The 18,464-nt window shown below is 62.2% G+C and overlaps 1 protein-coding gene across 1 annotated transcript in view; it reads right to left on the reverse strand.

Annotated features, from left to right (window-relative positions):
- Positions 1–3,392: 3,392 nt before the first annotated feature.
- polh (polymerase (DNA directed), eta) overlaps positions 3,393–18,464 on the reverse strand; it is a 112,254-nt gene continuing 97,182 nt past the window's right edge. The window contains exon 6 of the mRNA XM_067979356.1: positions 3,393–3,516. Coding sequence (XP_067835457.1) covers positions 3,393–3,516 — 124 coding nt within the window. The remainder of the gene's footprint in view (positions 3,517–18,464) is intronic.

Here is an 18,464-nt window from a genome sequence, read left to right on the forward strand (position 1 = left end):
ACTGATATATCCCACACCCCTCACTGCAACACTGATTTACCCCACACCCCTCACTGTAACACTGATTTACCCCACACCCCTGACTGTAACTCTGATATCCCCCACACCCCTCACTGTAACACTGATTTACCCCACACCCCTCACTGTAACACTGATATATCCCACACCCCTCACTGTAACACTGATATACCCCACACCCCTCACTGTAACACTGATATATCCCACACCCCTCACTGTAACACTGATGTACCCCACACCCCTGACTGTAACTCTGATATACCCCACACCCCTCACTGTAATACTGATATACCTCACACCCCTCACTGTAACACTGATATACCCCACACCCCTCACTGTAACACTGATATATCCCACACCCCTCACTGTAACACTGATATACCCCACACCCCTCACTCTAACACTGATATACCCCACACCCCTCACTGTAACACTGATATACCCCACACCCCTCACTCTAACACTGATATACCCCACACCCCTCACTGTAACACTGATATACCCCACACCCCTCCCTGTAACACTGATATATCCCACACCCCTCACTGTAACACTGATATACCCCACACCCCTCACTGTAACACTGATATATCCCACACCCCTCACTGTAACACTGATATACCCCACACCCCTCACTGTAACACTGATATACCCCACACCCCTCACTGTAACACCGATATACCCCACACCCCTCACTGTAACTCTGATATACCCCACACCCCTCACTGTAACACTGATATACCCCACACCCCTCACTGTAACACTGATATACCCCACACCCCTCACTGTAACACTGATATACCCCACACCCCTCACTGTAACACTGATATACCCCACACCCCTCACTGTAACACTCTGATATATCCCACACCCCTCACTGTAACACTGATATATCCCACCCCTCACTGTAACACTGATATACCCCACACCCCTCACTGTAACTCTGATATACCCCACACCCCTCACTGTAACACTGATATACCCCACACCTCTCACTGTAACTCTGATATACCCCACACCCCTCACTGTAACACTGATATATCCCACACCCCTCACTGTAACACCGATATACCCCACAACCCTCACTGTAACACTGATATACCCCACACCCCTCACTGTAACACTGATATACCCCACACCCCTCACTGTAACACTGATATACCCCACACCCCTCACTGTAACACTGATATATCCCACACCCCTCACTGTAATACTGATATACCCCACACCCCTCACTGTAACACTGATATACCCCACACCCCTCACTGTAACACTCTGATATACCCCACACCCCTCACTGTAACACTGATATACCCCACACCCCTCACTGTAACTCTGATATACCCCACACCCCTCACTGTAACACTCTGATATACCCCACACCCCTCACTGTAGCACTGATATACCCCACACCCCTCACTGTAACACTCTGATATACCCCACACCCCTCACTGTCACACTGATATATCCCACACCCCTCACTGCAACACTCTGATATATCCCACACCCCTCACTGTATCACTCTGATATACCCCACACCCCTCACTGTAACACTGATATACCCCACACCCCTCACTGTAATACTGATATACCCCACACCCCTCACTGTAATACAGATATACCCCACACCCCTCACTGTAACACTGATATACCCCACACCCCTCATGGGAATGCTGATATACCCCACACCCCTCACTGTAACACTCTGATATACCTCACACCCCTCACTGTAACACTGATATACCCCACACCCCTCACTGTAACACTGATGTACCCCACACCCCTCATGGGAATGCTGATATACCCCACACCCCTCACTGTAACACTGATATACCCCACACCCCTCACTGTAACACTGATGTACCTCACACCCCTCACTGTAACACTGATATATCCCACATCCCTCACTGTAACACCGATATACCCCACACCCCTCACTGAAACACCGATATACCCCACACCCCTCACTGTAACACTGATGTACCTCACACCCCTCACTGAAACACTGATATACCCCACACCCCTCACTGTAACACTGATGTACCTCACACCCCTCACTGTAACACTGATATATCCCACATCCCTCACTGTAACACCGATATACCCCACACCCCTCACTGAAACACCGATATACCCCACACCCCTCACTGTAACACTGATATACCCCACACCCCTCACTGTAACACCGATATACCCCACACCCCTCACTGTAACACTGATATATCCCACACCCCTCACTGTAACACTGATATACCCCACACCCCTCACTGTAACACTGATATACCCCACACCCCTCACTGTAACACTGATATACCCCACACCCCTCACTGTAACACTGATATATCCCACACCCCTCACTGTAACACCGATATACCCCACACCCCTCACTGTAAAACTGATATATCCCACACCCCTCACTGTAACACTGATATACCCCACACCCCTCACTGTAACACTGATATACCCCACACCCCTCACTGTAACACCGATATACCCCACACCCCTCACTGTAACACTGATATACCCCACACCCCTCCCTGTAACACTGATATACCCCACACCCCCTCACTGTAACACTGATATACCCCACACCCCTCACTGTAACACCGATATACCCCACACCCCTCACTGTAACTCTGATATACCCCACACCCCTCACTGTAACTCTCTGATATACCCCACACCCCTCACTGTAACACTGATATACCCCACACCCCTCACTGTAACACTGATATACCCCACACCCCTCACTGTAACACTGATATACCCCACACCCCTCACTGTAACACTCTGATAAACCCCACACCCCTCACTGTAACACTGATATACCCCACACCCCTCACTGTAACACTGATATACCCCACACCCCTCACTGTAACACCGATATACCCCACACCCCTCACTGTAACACTGATATACCCCACACCCCTCCCTGTAACACTGATATACCCCACACCCCCTCACTGTAACACTGATATACCCCACACCCCTCACTGTAACACCGATATACCCCACACCCCTCACTGTAACTCTGATATACCCCACACCCCTCACTGTAACTCTCTGATATACCCCACACCCCTCACTGTAACACTGATATACCCCACACCCCTCACTGTAACACTGATATACCCCACACCCCTCACTGTAACACTGATATATCCCACACCCCTCACTGTAACACTCTGATATATCCCACACCCCTCACTGTAACTCTCTGATATACCCCACACCCCTCACTGTAACACTGATATACCCCACACCCCTCACTGTAACTCTCTGTGTGCCCCTGATTGAGGAGGGGTAGACTATTGCTGAGGGTCAGATGTTGTTACCACCCTGCCGGAGTTTGCCGGTGATGGGGGCCCTGACACTTACCCGGTTTTCTCCCCAAATTGTGCGTGGAGCTGTGACTCTGGAAACTCTCGGAGCTGTCCCATGTACTTGATGTTCAGGAGCTCTGCGATGGTCTCCCCCAGCTTCCCGCCGAGGTTACGTCTGATCAAGAACAGAGGGGTGAGAGAGAAAGAACCATCAGTGGGCATGAAGGGAGCGGGCCGGGAGATGGCCAGAGTCAGCCAATGCAGAGAGGTTTGGGAGGGGCTCCGTCCCCTCCGGGTTTACGCGCGTCTCTCTGACCCAAGTGAATGGGCTTCAAGTGTGAGGCGAGGCAGTGATGCTCAATGGGATATTCAACCATGGGGGGAACCTCATGCAATTCACACATTCTCTCTGGGTTTAATCCTGACTATCGCACAGCACCCAGAGACCCCCCAACCTCAATACCTACGACCGAGAACCCCCCCACCCAGAGACCCCCCACCGAGAACCCCCCCACCCAGAGACCCCCCAACCTCAATACCTCCGACCGAGAACTCCCCCCACCCAGAGACCCCCCACCGAGAACCCCCCCACCCAGAGACCCCCCAACCTCAATACCTACTACCGAGAACCCCCCCACCCAGAGACCCCCCACCGAGAACTCCCCCCACCCAGAGACCCCCCACCGAGAACCCCCCCACCCAGAGACCCCCCACCGAGAACTCCCCCCACCCAGAGACCCCCCACCAAGAACTCCCCCCACCCAGAGACCCCCCCACCGAGAACTCCCCCCACACAGAGACCCCCCCACCGAGAACTCCCCCCACACAGAGACCCCCCCCAACCTCAATACCTACGACCGAGAACCCCCCCACCCAGAGACCCCCCACCGAGAACTCCCCCCACACAGAGACCCCCCCCACCGAGAACCCCCCCACCCAGAGACTCCCCACCGAGAACCCCCCCACCCAGAGACTCCCCACTGAGAACCCCCCCACCCAGAGACTCCCCACCGAGAACCCCCCCACCCAGAGACCCCCCACCGAGAACTCCCCCCACCCAGAGACCCCCCCACCGAGAACCCCCCCACCCAGAGACTCCCCACCGAGAACCCCCCACCCAGAGACCCCCCACCGAGAACTCCCCCCACCCAGAGACCCCCCCACCGAGAACCCCCCCACCCAGAGACCCCCCACCGAGAACCCCCCCACCCAGAGACCCCCCCACCGAGAACCCCCCCACCCAGAGACCCCCCACCGAGAACCCCCCCACCCAGAGACCCCCCACCGAGAACCCCCCCACCCAGAGACTCCCCACCGAGAACTCCCCCCACCCAGAGACCCCCCACCCAGAGAACTCCCCCCACCTCAATAACCACTACCGTGAAACCCCCACCGAGAACCCCCCCACCCAGAGACCCCCCCATCAAGAACCCCCCAACCCAGAGACCCCCCCCACCAAGGACCCCCCACCCAGAGACCCCCCCATCAAGAACCCCCCCATCAAGAACCCCCCAACCCAGAGACCCCCCCCACCAAGGACCCCCCCACCCAGAGTCCCCTCCACCAAGAAACCCCCACCAAGAACCCACCCACCCAGAGACCCCCCCCCACCGAGAACCCCCACACCCAGAGACCCTCCACTGGCACCGAGAGTCTCCCCACCTCCCTCCCCCCGCCACCAGCAAACGAGGGACAATGGGTAACAATTGTCCTCAGTGCCCCATTGACTGGTTACAACATAGAAGGTGGCCATTCGGCCCATCGAGCCTATGCCGGCTCTTTGAAGAGCAGCCCAGTTAATCCGAGTCACTGTTCACTCTGAGCTGCAGCCGAGCGGCGGACTGTTGTGGGCCCCACACTGACCAATCCCCAGACCCCCCTCACATACTGACCAATCCCCAGACCCCCCTCACACACTGACCAATCCCCAGACCCCCCTCACACACTGACCAATCCCCAGACCCCCCTCACACACTGACCAATCCCCAGACCCCTCACACACTGACCAATCCCCAGACCCCTCACACACTGACCAATCCCCAGACCCCTCACACACTGACCAATCCCCAGACCCCTCACACACTGACCAATCCCCAGACCCCCCTCACACACTGACCAATCCCCAGACCTCCCTCACACACTGACCAATCCCCAGACCCCCCTCACACACTGACCAATCCCCAGACCCCCCTCACACACTGACCAATCCCCAGACCCCCCTCACACACTGACCAATCCCCAGACCCCCCTCACACACTGACCAATCCCCAGAGCCCTCACACACTGACCAATCCCCAGACCCCCCTCACACACTGACCAATCCCCAGACCCCCCTCACACACTGACCAATCCCCAGACCCCCCTCACACACTGACCAATCCCCAGAGCCCTCACACACTGACCAATCCCCAGACCCCCCTCACACACTGACCAATCCCCAGACCCCCCTCACACACTGACCAATCCCCAGACCCCCCTCACACACTGACCAATCCCCAGACCCCTCACACACTGACCAATCCCCAGACCCCCCTCACACACTGACCAATCCCCAGACCCCCCTCACACACTGACCAATCCCCAGACCCCCCTCACACACTGACCAATCCCCAGACCCCTCACATACTGACCAATCCCCAGAACCCCCTCACACACTGACCAATCCCCAGACCCCCCTCACACACTGACCAATCCCCAGACCCCCTCACACACACTGACCAATCCCCAGACCCCCCTCACATACTGACCAATCCCCAGACCCCCCTCACACACTGACCAATCCCCAGACCCCCCTCACACACACTGACCAATCCCCAGACCCCCCTCACATACTGACCAATCCCCAGACCCCCCTCACACACTGACCAATCCCCAGACCCCCCTCACATACTGACCAATCCCCAGACCCCTCACACACACTGACCAATCCCCAGACCCCCCTCACATACTGACCAATCCCCAGACCCCCCTCACACACTGACCAATCCCCAGACCCCTCACACACTGACCAATCCCCAGACCCCCCTCACACACTGACCAATCCCCAGACCCCCCTCACACACTGACCAATCCCCAGACCCCCCTCACACACTGACCAATCCCCAGACCCCCCTCACACACTGACCAATCCCCAGACCCCCCTCACACACTGACCAATCCCCAGACCCCCCTCACACACTGACCAATCCCCAGACCCCTCACACACTGACCAATCCCCAGACCCCTCACACACTGACCAATCCCCAGACCCCTCACACACTGACCAATCCCCAGACCCCTCACACACTGACCAATCCCCAGACCCCTCACACACTGACCAATCCCCAGACCCCTCACACACTGACCAATCCCCAGACCCCCCTCACACACTGACCAATCCCCAGACCTCCCTCACACACTGACCAATCCCCAGACCCCCCTCACACACTGACCAATCCCCAGACCCCCCTCACACACTGACCAATCCCCAGACCCCTCACACACTGACCAATCCCCAGACCCCCCTCACACACTGACCAATCCCCAGACCCCTCACACACTGACCAATCCCCAGACCCCCCTCACACACTGACCAATCCCCAGACCCCTCACACACTGACCAATCCCCAGACCCCTCACACACTGACCAATCCCCAGACCCCCCTCACACACTGACCAATCCCCAGACCCCCCTCACACACTGACCAATCCCCAGACCCCCCTCACACACTGACCAATCCCCAGACCCCCCTCACACACTGACCAATCCCCAGACCCCTCACACACTGACCAATCCCCAGACCCCCCTCACACACTGACCAATCCCCAGACCCCCCTCACACACTGACCAATCCCCAGACCCCCCTCACACACTGACCAATCCCCAGACCCCTCACATACTGACCAATCCCCAGACCCCCCTCACACACTGACCAATCCCCAGACCCCCTCACACACACTGACCAATCCCCAGACCCCCCTCACATACTGACCAATCCCCAGACCCCCCTCACACACTGACCAATCCCCAGACCCCCCTCACACACACTGACCAATCCCCAGACCCCCCTCACACACTGACCAATCCCCAGACGCCTCTCACACACTGACCAATCCCCAGGCCCCTCACACACTGACCAATCCCCAGGCCCATCACACACTGACCAATCCCCAGGCCCCTCACACACTGACCAATCCCCAGACGCCTCTCACACACTGACCAATCCCCAGGCCCCTCACACACTGACCACTCCCCAGGCCCCTCACACACTGACCAATCCTCAGGCCCTTCTCTCTCACACTGACCAATCCCCAGACGCCTCTCACACACTGACCAATCCCCAGGCCCCTCACACACTGACCAATCCCCAGACCCCTCACACACTGACCAATCCTCAGGCCCTTCTCTCTCACACTGACCAATCCCCAGACGCCTCTCACACACTGACCAATCCCCAGGCCCCTCACACACTGACCAATCCCCAGACGCCTCTCACACACTGACCAATCCCCAGGCCCCTCACACACTGACCAATCCCCAGACCCCTCACACACTGACCAATCCCCAGACCCCTCACACACTGACCAATCCCCAGACGCCTCTCACACACTGACCAATCCCCAGGCCCCTCACACACTGACCAATCCCCAGACCCCTCACACACTGACCAATCCCCAGACCCCTCACACACTGACCAATCCCCAGACCCCTCACACACTGACCAATCCTCAGGCCCCTCTCACCCTGACCAGTGCCCAGACCCCAGGCCTTTCTCCAGCTCTGCCTCCCTGGTCCCCAGTGCTCCAGACCCTGACGGGCTGCTCTGCCTCTGGTGCTAAGTGTCCGAATGTCCGGAGGTCCGAGTGTCCGGTATGTCCGAGTGTCAGGAGGTCCGAGTGTCCGGAATGTCCGAGTGTCCGGTATGTCCGAGTGTCCGGAGGTCCGAGTGTCCGGTATGTCCGAGTGTCAGGAGGTCCGAGTGTCCGGAATGTCCGAGTGTCCGGTATGTCCGAGTGTCCGGAGGTCCGAGTGTCCGGTATGTCCGAGTGTCAGGAGGTCCGAGTGTCAGGAATGTCCAAGTGTCTGGAGTGGCCGGAGGTCCAAGTATCCGGAGATCCGACTGTCCAGAGTGACTGGGTGTCCGGAGGTCCGAAGTATCCGGAGGTCCGGTGTCTGGAATGTCCTGAGGTCCGACTGTCCAGAGTGTCCGGAGGGTGGGGTGTCCAAGTGTCAGGGGCGGGGGGGGGGGTGCGGGGGTCTGAGTGTCCGGAGTGTCCGTTGGTCCGAGTGTCCGGAGGTCCGAGTGTCCGGAGTGTCCGGAGGTCCGAGTGTCCGGAGGTCCGAGTGTCCGGAGTGTACGTTGGTCCGAGTGTCCGGGGGTCCGAGTGTCCGGAGTGTCCGGAGGTCCGAGTGTCCGGGGGTCCGAGTGTCCGGAGTGTACGTTGGTCCGAGTGTCCGGGGGTCCGAGTGTCCGGAGGTCCGGAGTGTACGTTGGTCCGAGTGTCCGGAGTGTACGTTGGTCCGAGTGTCCGGGGGTCCGAGTGTCCGGAGGTCCGGAGTGTACGTTGGTCCGAGTGTCCGGAGGTCCGAGTGTCCGGGGGTCCGAGTGTCCGGAAGTCCGAGTGTCCGGAGTGTACGTTGGTCCGAGTGTCCGGAGGTCCGAGTGTCCGGAGTGTACGTTGGTCCGAGTGTCCGGAGGTCCGAGTGTCCGGAGTGTACGTTGGTCCGAGTGTCCGGAGGTCCGAGTGTCCGGAGTGTACGTTGGTCCGAGTGTCCGGAAGTCCGTGTGTCCGGAGTGTACGTTGGTCCGAGTGTCCGGAGGTCCGAGTGTCCGGAAGTCCGAGTGTCCGGAGGTCCGGAGTGTACGTTGGTCCGAGTGGCCGGAAGTCCGAGTTTCAAGAGTGTCCGGAGGTCTGAGTGTCCGGAGTATTCCGAGATCCAAGCGTCCGGAGGTCCGAGTATCTGGAGGTCCTTGTGTCCGGAGTGTCCAGAGTGTCTGGAGTGTACGAGTATCCGGGGTGTCCCACTGTCCGGAATGTCTGAGTATCCAGAATGTCCGAGTGCCAGGAGGTCCGAGTGTCCGGAATGTCCGAGTGTCAGGAGGTCCGAGTGTCCGGAATGTCCGAGTGTCCGGAGGTCCGAGTATCCGGAATGTCCGAGTGTCAGGAATATCCGAGTGTCCGGTGGTCCGAGTGTCCGGAATGTCCGAGTGTCCGGTGGTCCGAGTGACAGGAGGTCCGAGTGTCCGGAATGTCTGAGTGTCCGGAGGTCCGCGTGTCCGGAATGTCCGAGTGTCCGGAGGTCTGAGTGTCCGGAATGTCCGAGTGTCCGGAGGTCCGAGTGTCTGGAATGTCCGAGTGTCCGAAGGTCTGAGTGTCCGGAGGTCCGAGTGTCTGGAATGTCCGAGTGTCCGAAGGTCTGAGTGTCTGGAAGTCCGAGTGTCCGGAATGTCCGAGTGTCAGGAGGTCCGAGTGTCAGGAATGTCCGAGAGTCCGGAGGTCCGAGTGTCTGGAATGTCCGAGAGTCCGGAGGTCCGAGTTTCCGGAATGTCCGAGTGTCTGGAATGTCCGAGAGTCCGGAGGTCCGAGTGTCTGGAATGTCCGAGAGTCCGGAGGTCCGAGTTTCCGGAATGTCCGAGTGTCTGGAATGTCCGAGAGTCCGGAGGTCAGAGTGTCCGGAATGTCTGAGTGTCCGGAGTGTCCGGAATGTCCGAGTGTCAGGAGGTCCGAGTGTCAGGAGGTCCGAGTGTCCGGAGGTCCGAGTGTCCGGAGGTCTGAGTGTCCGGAGTGTCCGAGTGTCCGGAGGTCTGAGTGTCCGGAGGTCTGAGTGTCCGGAATGTCCGAGTGTCCGGAGGTCTGAGTGTCCGGAGGTCTGAGTGTCCGAGTGTCCGGAGGTCCGAGTGTCCGGAGGTCCGAGTGTCCGGAATGTCTGAGTGTCCGGAGGTCCGAGTGTCCGGAATGTCCGAGTGTCCGGAATGTCTGAGAGTCCGGAATGTCCGAGTGTCCAGAGGTCCGAGTGTCCGGAATGTCCGAGTGTCTGGAATGTCCGAGAGTCCGGAGGTCCGAGTGTCCGGAATGTCCGAGTGTCCGGAGGTCCGAGTGTCCGGAATGTCCGAGTGTCCGGAATGTCCGAGTGTCCGGAATGTCTGAGTGTCCGGAGGTCCGAGAGTCCGGAATGTCCGAGTGTCTGGAGGTCCGAGTGTCCGGAATGTCCGAGTGTCCGGAATGTCCGAGTGTCCGGAATGTCCGAGAGTCTGGAATGTCCGAGTGTCCGGAATGTCCGAGAGTCCGGAATGTCCGAGTGTCCAGAGGTCCGAGTGTCCGGAATGTCCGAGTGTCCGGAGGTCCGAGTGTCCGGAGGTCCGAGTGTCCGGAATGTCCGAGTGTCCGGAATGTCCGAGTGTCTGGAATGTCCGAGAGTCTGGAATGTCCGAGTGTCCGGAGGTCCGAGTGTCCGGAATGTCCGAGTGTCTGGAGGTCCGAGTGTCTGGAATGTCCGAGTGTCCAGAGGTCCGAGTGTCCGGAGGTCCGAGTGTCCAATCCCACGGCTCCGGCCCCAGCCGCCACCTTGTTGACCGTGTTGCTCGGCAATGCAGTCAGTGAGCACCAGACCAGGAAGGAAAATGAAACCGATGTGTTTGTCAGTGGCCAATCACACACCGGACCTATGCACCCAATCAGAGGCCAGGCGTCTCCACCCAATCAGAGGCCAGGCGTCTCCACCCAATCAGAGGCCAGGCGTCTCCACCCAATCAGAGGCCAGGCGTCTCCACCCAATCAGAGGCCTGGCGTCTCCACCCAATCAGAGGCCAGGCGTCTCCACCCAATCATGATTTTGAACACCTCGATCAAATCTCCTCGCAACCGTCTCTGTTCCAAGGAGAACAACCCCAGCTTCTCCAGTCTATCCACATAACTAAAGTCCCTCATCCCTGGAATCATTCTAGGAAATCTCTTCTGCACCCTCTCTAAGGCCTTCACATCTTTCCTAAAGTGCGGTGCCCAGAACTGCACACAATACTCCAGTTGTGGTCGAACCAGTGTTTTATAAAGGTTCATCATGACTTCCTTGCTTTTGTGCTCTATGCCTCTATTTATAAAGCCCACGATCCCGTTTGCTTTTTTAACCACTTTCTCAACCTGCCCTGCCACCTTCAATGATTTGTGTACATATACCCCCAGATCTCTCTGTTCCTGTACCCCTTTTAGAATTGTGCCCTCTAGTTTATATTGCCTCTCCTCGTTCTTCCTACCGAAATGTATCACTTCCCATTATTCTGCGTTAAATTTCATCTGCCACGTGTCCGCCCATTCCACCAGCCTGTCTATATCCTCTTGAAGTCTATCACTATCCTCCACACTGTTTACTACATTTCCAAGTTTTGTGTCATCTGCAAATTTTGAAATTGTGCCCTGTACACCCAAGTCCAAGTCATTAATATATATCAAGAAAAGCAGTGGTCCCAGCACTGACCCCTGGGGAACACCACTGTACACCTCCCTCCAGTCCGAAAAACAACCGTTCACCACTACTCTCTGTTTCCTGTCCCTCAGCCAATTCTGTATCCATGCTGCTCCTGCCCCCTTTATTCCATGGGCTTCAATTTTGCTGACAAGCCTATTATAGAAACATAGAAAATAGGAGCAGGAGTAGGCCATTCGGCCCTTCGAACCTGCTCCGCCATTCATTATGATCATGGCTGATCCTCTATCTCAATACCATATTCCCGCTCTCTCCCCATACCCCTTGATGTCTTTTGTGTCCAGAAATCTATCTTGCTCCTTCTTAAATATATTCAGTGACTTGGCCTCCACAGCCTTCTGTGGTAGAGAATTCCACAGGTTCACCACCCTCTGAGTGAAGAAATTTCTCCTCATCTCAGTCCTAAATGTCCTACCCCGTATCCTGAGACTGTGACCCCTGGTTCTGGACCCCCCAGCCAGGGGAAACATCCTCCCTGCATCCAGTCTGTCTCGTCCTGTCAGAATTTTATATATTTCAATGAGATCACCTCTCATTCTTATAAACTCGAGTGAATACAGGCCGAGTCGACCCAATCTCTCCTCATATGACAGTCCTGCCATCCCAGGAATCAGTCTGGTGAACCTTCGCTGCACTCCCTCTCTGGCAAGTATATCCTTTCTTAGGTAAGGAGACCAAAACTGCACACAATACTCCAGGTGTTGTATCACCAAGGCCCTGTATAACTGCAGGAAGACATCCCTGCTCCTGTACTCAAATCCTCTTGCAATGAAGGCCAACATACCATTTGCCTTCCTAACTGCTTGCTGCACCTGCATGTTTGCTTTCAGTGACTGGTGTACAAGGACACCCAGGTCCCTTTGTACATCAACATTCCCCAATCTATTACCATTTAAATAATACTCTGACTTTCTGTTTTTCCTTCCGAAGTGGATAACTTCACATTTATCCACATTATACTGCATCTGCCATGAATTTGCCCACTCACTAAACTTGTCTAAATTATGGCACTTTATCAAACACCTATTGAAAGTCCATATACATCATCAACCGCACTGCCCTCATCGACCCTCTGTCACGTCAACAAAAAACACAATCAAGTTAGTTAAACATGATTTGCCTTCAACAAATCTGTGCTGACTTTACCCGCTCCCCGGGGGGAGGATGGGACAGTGCGCCCGCTCCCCGGACAGCGTCCCCTCCGGGGGGGAGGATGGGACAGTGCGCCCGCTCCCCGGACAGCGTCCCCCCCGGGGGGAGGATGGGACAGTGCGCCCGCTCCCCGGACAGCGTCCCCCCCGGGGGGAGGATGGGACAGTGCGCCCGCTCCCCGGACAGCGTCCCCCCCGGGGGGAGGATGGGACAGTGCGCCCGCTCCCCGGACAGCGTCCCCCCAGGGGGGAGGATGGGACAGTGCGCCCGCTCCCCGGACAGCGTCTCCCCCCGGGGGGAGGATGGGACAGTGCGCCCGCTCCCCGGACAGCGTCTCCCCGGGGGGGAGGATGGGACAGTGCGCCCGCTCCCCGGACAGCGTCTCCCCCCGGGGGGAGGATGGGACAGTGCGCCCGCTCCCCGGACAGCGTCTCCCCCCGGTGGGGAGGGTGGGACAGTGCGCCCGCTCCCCGGACAGCGTCCCCCCGGGGGGAGGATGGGACAGTGTGCCCGCTCCCCGGACAGTCCCCCCCCGGGGGGAGGATGGGACAGTGCACCCGCTCCCCGGACAGCGTCTCCCAGGGGGGGAGGATGGGACAGTGCGCCCGCTCCCCGGACAGGGTCCCCCCCGGGGGGAGGATGGGACAGTGCGCCCGCTCCCCGGACAGCGTCCTCCCGGGGGGGAGGATGGGACAGTGCACCCGCTCCCCGGACAGCGTCTCCCCGGGGGGAGGATGGGACAGTGCACCCGCTCCCCGGACAGCGTCTCCCAGGGGGGGAGGATGGGACAGTGCGCCCGCTCCCCGGACAGCGTCTCCCCGGGGGGAGGATGGGACAGTGCGCCCGCTCCCCGGACAGCGTCTCCCCCCGGGGGGAGGATGGGACAGTGGGCCCGCTCCCCGGACAGAGTCCCCCCGGGGGGAGGATGGGACAGTGCGCCCGCTCCCCAGACAGCGTCCCCCCCGGAGGGAGGATGGGACAGTGCGCCCGCTCCCCAGACAGCGTCTCCCCCCCGGGGGGAGGATGGGACAGTGCGCCCACTCCCCAGACAGCGTCTCCCCCCCGGGGGGAGGATGGGACAGTGCGCCCGCTCCCCGGACAGCGTCTGCCCCCGGGGGGAGGATGGGACAGTGGGCCCGCTCCCCGGACAGCGTCTCCCCCCGGGGGGAGGATGGGACAGTGGGCCCGCTCCCCGGACAGCGTCCCCCCCGGGGGGAGGGTGGGACAGTGCGCCCGCTCCCCGGACAGCGTCTCTCCGGGGGGAGGATGGGACAGTGCGCCCGCTCCCCGGACAGTGTCCCCCCGGGGGGAGGATGGGACAGTGCGCCCGCTCCCCGGACAGCGTCTCCCCCCAGGGGGGAGAATGGGACAGTGGGCCTGCTCCCCGGACAGCGTCTCCCCCCGGGGGGAGGATGGGACAGTGTGCCCGCTCCCCGGACAGGGTCCCCCCCGGGGGGAGGATGGGACAGTGCGCCCGCTCCCCGGACAGCGTCCCCCCCGGGGGGGAGGATGGGACAGTGCGCCCGCTCCCCGGACAGCGTCCCCCCGGAGGGAGAATGGGACAGTGCGCCCGCTCCCCGGACAGAGTCCCCCCGGGGGGAGGATGGGACAGTGCGCCCGCTCCCCGGACAGGGTCCCCTCCGGGGGGGAGGATGGGACAGTGCGCCCGCTCCCCGGACAGAGTCCCCCCCGGGGGGAGGATGGGACAGTGCGCCCGCTCCCCGGACAGCGTCTCCCCGGGGGGGAGGATGGGACAGTGCGCCCGCTCCCCGGACAGCGTCTCCCCGGGGGGAGGATGGGACAGTGCGCCCGCTCCCCGGACAGCGTCCCCCCCGGGGGGAGGATGGGACAGTGCGCCCGCTCCCCGGACAGCGTCTCCCCGGGGGGGAGGATGGGACAGTGCGCCCGCTCCCCGGACAGAGTCCCCCCCGGGGGGAGGATGGGACAGTGCGCCCGCTCCCCGGACAGCGTCCCCCCCGGGGGGAGGATGGGACAGTGCGCCCGCTCCCCGGACAGGGTCCCCCCCGGGGGGGAGGATGGGACAGTGCGCCCGCTCCCCGGACAGGGTCCCCCCCGGGGGGAGGATGGGACAGTGCGCCCGCTCCCCGGACAGTGTCCCCCCCGGGGGGAGGATGGGACAGTGCGCCCGCTCCCCGGACAGCGTCTCCCCGGGGGGGAGGATGCGACAGTGCGCCCGCTCCCCGGACAGAGTCCCCCCCGGGGGGAGGATGGGACAGTGCGCCCGCTCCCCGGACAGCGTCTCCCCCGGGGGGAGGATGGGACAGTGCGCCCGCTCCCCGGACAGCGTCTCCCCGGGGGGAGGATGGGACAGTGCGCCCGCTCCCCGGACAGTGTCCCCCCCGGGGGGAGGATGGGACAGTGCGCCCGCTCCCCGGACAGCGTCTCCCCGGGGGGAGGATGGGACAGTGCGCCCGCTCCCCGGACAGCGTCTCCCCCCCAGGGGGAGGATGGGACAGTGCGCCCGCTCCCCGGACAGAGTCCCCCCCGGGGGGAGGATGGGACAGTGCGCCCGCTCCCCGGACAGTGTCCCCCCCGGGGGGAGGATGGGACAGTGCGCCCGCTCCCCGGACAGCGTCTCCCCGGGGGGAGGATGGGACAGTGCGCCCGCTCCCCGGACAGCGTCTCCCCCCCAGGGGGAGGATGGGACAGTGCGCCCGCTCCCCGGACAGAGTCCCCCCCGGGGGGAGGATGGGACAGTGCGCCCGCTCCCCGGACAGTGTCCCCCCCGGGGGGAGGATGGGACAGTGCGCCCGCTCCCCGGACAGCGTCCCCCCGGGGGGAGGATGGGACAGTGCGCCCGCTCCCCGGACAGCGTCCCCCCGGAGGGAGAATGGGACAGTGCGCCCGCTCCCCGGACAGCGTCTCCCCCCGGGGGGAGGATGGGACAGTGCGCCCGCTCCCCGGACAGCGTCTCCCCGGGGGGGAGGATGGGACAGTGCGCCCGCTCCCCGGACAGTCCCCCCCCGGGGGGAGGATGGGACAGTGCGCCCGCTCCCCGGACAGGGTCCCCCCCGGGGGGAGGATGGGACAGTGCGCCCGCTCCCCGGGCAGCGTCTCCCAGCGGGGGAGGATGGGACAGTGCGCCCGCTCCCCGGACAGCGTCCACCCCGGGGGGAGGATGGGACAGTGCGCCCGCTCCCCGGACAGCGTCCCCCCCGGGGGGGAGGATGGGACAGTGCGCCCGCTCCCCGGACAGCGTCTCCCAGGGGGGGAGGATGGGACAGTGCGCCCGCTCCCCAGACAGCGTCTCCCCCCCGGGGGGAGGATGGGACAGTGCGCCCGCTCCCCAGACAGCGTCTCCCCCCCGGGGGGAGGATGGGACAGTGCGCCCGCTCCCCGGACAGGGTCCCCCCCGGGGGGAGGATGGGACAGTGCGCCCGCTCCCCGGACAGCGTCCCCCCGGGGGGAGGATGGGACAGTGCGCCCGCTCCCCGGACAGGGTCCCCCCCAGGGGGGAGGATGGGACAGTGGGCCCGCTCCCCGGACAGCGTCCCCCCCGGGGGGAGGGTGGGACAGTGCGCCCGCTCCCCGGACAGCGTCTCCCCGGGGGAGGATGGGACAGTGCGCCCGCTCCCCGGACAGTGTCCCCCCGGGGGGAGGATGGGACAGTGCGCCCGCTCCCCGGATAGGGTCCCCCGGGGGGAGGATGGGACAGTGCGCCCGCTCCCCGGACAGCGTCCCCCCAGGGGGGAGGATGGGACAGTGCGCCCGCTCCCCGGACAGCGTCTCCCCCCGGGGGGAGGATGGGACAGTGCGCCCGCTCCCCGGACAGCGTCTCCCCGGGGGGGAGGATGGGACAGTGCGCCCGCTCCCCGGACAGCGTCTCCCCCCGGGGGGAGGATGGGACAGTGCGCCCGCTCCCCGGACAGCGTCTCCCCCCGGGGGGAGGATGGGACAGTGGGCCCGCTCCCCGGACAGCGTCCCCCCCGGGGGGAGGATGGGACAGTGCGCCCGCTCCCCGGACAGCGTCTCCCCGGGGGGAGGATGGGACAGTGCGCCCGCTCCCCGGACAGTGTCCCCCCGGGGGGAGGATGGGACAGTGCGCCCGCTCCCCGGACAGAGTCCCCCCGGGGGGAGGATGGGACAGTGCGCCCGCTCCCCGGACAGTGTCCCCCCGGGGGGAGGATGGGACAGTGCGCCCGCTCCCCGGATAGGGTCCCCCGGGGGGAGGATGGGACAGTGCGCCCGCTCCCCGGACAGTGTCCCCCCGGGGGGAGGATGGGACAGTGCGCCCGCTCCCCGGACAGCGTCTCCCCGGGGGGGAGGATGGGACAGTGCGCCCGCTCCCCGGACAGCGTCTCCCCCCGGGGGGAGGATGGGACAGTGCGCCCGCTCCCCGGACAGCGTCTCCCCCCGGGGGGAGGATGGGACAGTGGGCCCGCTCCCCGGACAGCGTCCCCCCCGGGGGGAGGATGGGACAGTGCGCCCGCTCCCCGGACAGCGTCTCCCCGGGGGGAGGATGGGACAGTGCGCCCGCTCCCCGGACAGTGTCCCCCCGGGGGGAGGATGGGACAGTGCGCCCGCTCCCCGGACAGAGTCCCCCCGGGGGGAGGATGGGACAGTGCGCCCGCTCCCCGGACAGCGTCTCCCCCGGGGGGAGGATGGGACAGTGCGCCCGCTCCCCGGACAGTGTCCCCCCGGGGGGAGGATGGGACAGTGCGCCCGCTCCCCGGATAGGGTCCCCCGGGGGGAGGATGGGACAGTGCGCCCGCTCCCCGGACAGTGTCCCCCCGGGGGGAGGATGGGACAGTGCGCCCGCTCCCCGGACAGTGTCCCCCCGGGGGGAGGATGGGACAGTGCGCCCGCTCCCCGGATAGGGTCCCCCCGGGGGGAGGATGGGACAGTGCGCCCGCTCCCCGGACAGCGTCCCCCCGGGGGGAGGATGGGACAGTGCGCCCGCTCCCCGGACAGCGTCCCCCCGGGGGGGAGGATGGGACAGTGCGCCCGCTCCCCGGACAGAGTCCCCCCGGGGGGGAGGATGGGACAGTGCGCCCGCTCCCCGGACAGAGTCCCCCCGGGGGGGAGGATGGGACAGTGCACCCGCTCCCCGGACAGCGTCTCCCCCCAGGGGGGAGGATGGGACAGTGCGCCCGCTCCCCGGACAGGGTCTCCCCCCGGGGGGAGGTGAGTGTTTGGACTCGGGGAGGACGAGATCAGCTCGGCTGTGCAGTCTCCCACTGGCGACAGGGGATAATTACAGGCCATTTGGCCCATCTTCATCCAGAAATAGCCCATCGTCCCACCTCATCCTGAGACAGTTCTCGGGTTTTCACCCTCACTGACTCCATTCCACAAGTCGAACACTCTCGAACTTCTCAACTCTCTGTTTACTGGTTCGACCTGCGACCCTGGGCCGAATTAAAACTCCAGATCCATCTTTTCTGTCCTGGTGACAATTCGATCCACTCCCATCAGGTCGCTGCTCAGACGCTTCCTTCCCGGGTGGAAGAGCCCGGGTCACTTCAGTATATTCTCTGACCCCTGACCCT

The sequence above is a fragment of the Heptranchias perlo genome, unplaced genomic scaffold (assembly GCF_035084215.1).
Source record: "Heptranchias perlo isolate sHepPer1 unplaced genomic scaffold, sHepPer1.hap1 HAP1_SCAFFOLD_441, whole genome shotgun sequence".
Taxonomy (NCBI): domain Eukaryota; kingdom Metazoa; phylum Chordata; class Chondrichthyes; order Hexanchiformes; family Hexanchidae; genus Heptranchias; species Heptranchias perlo.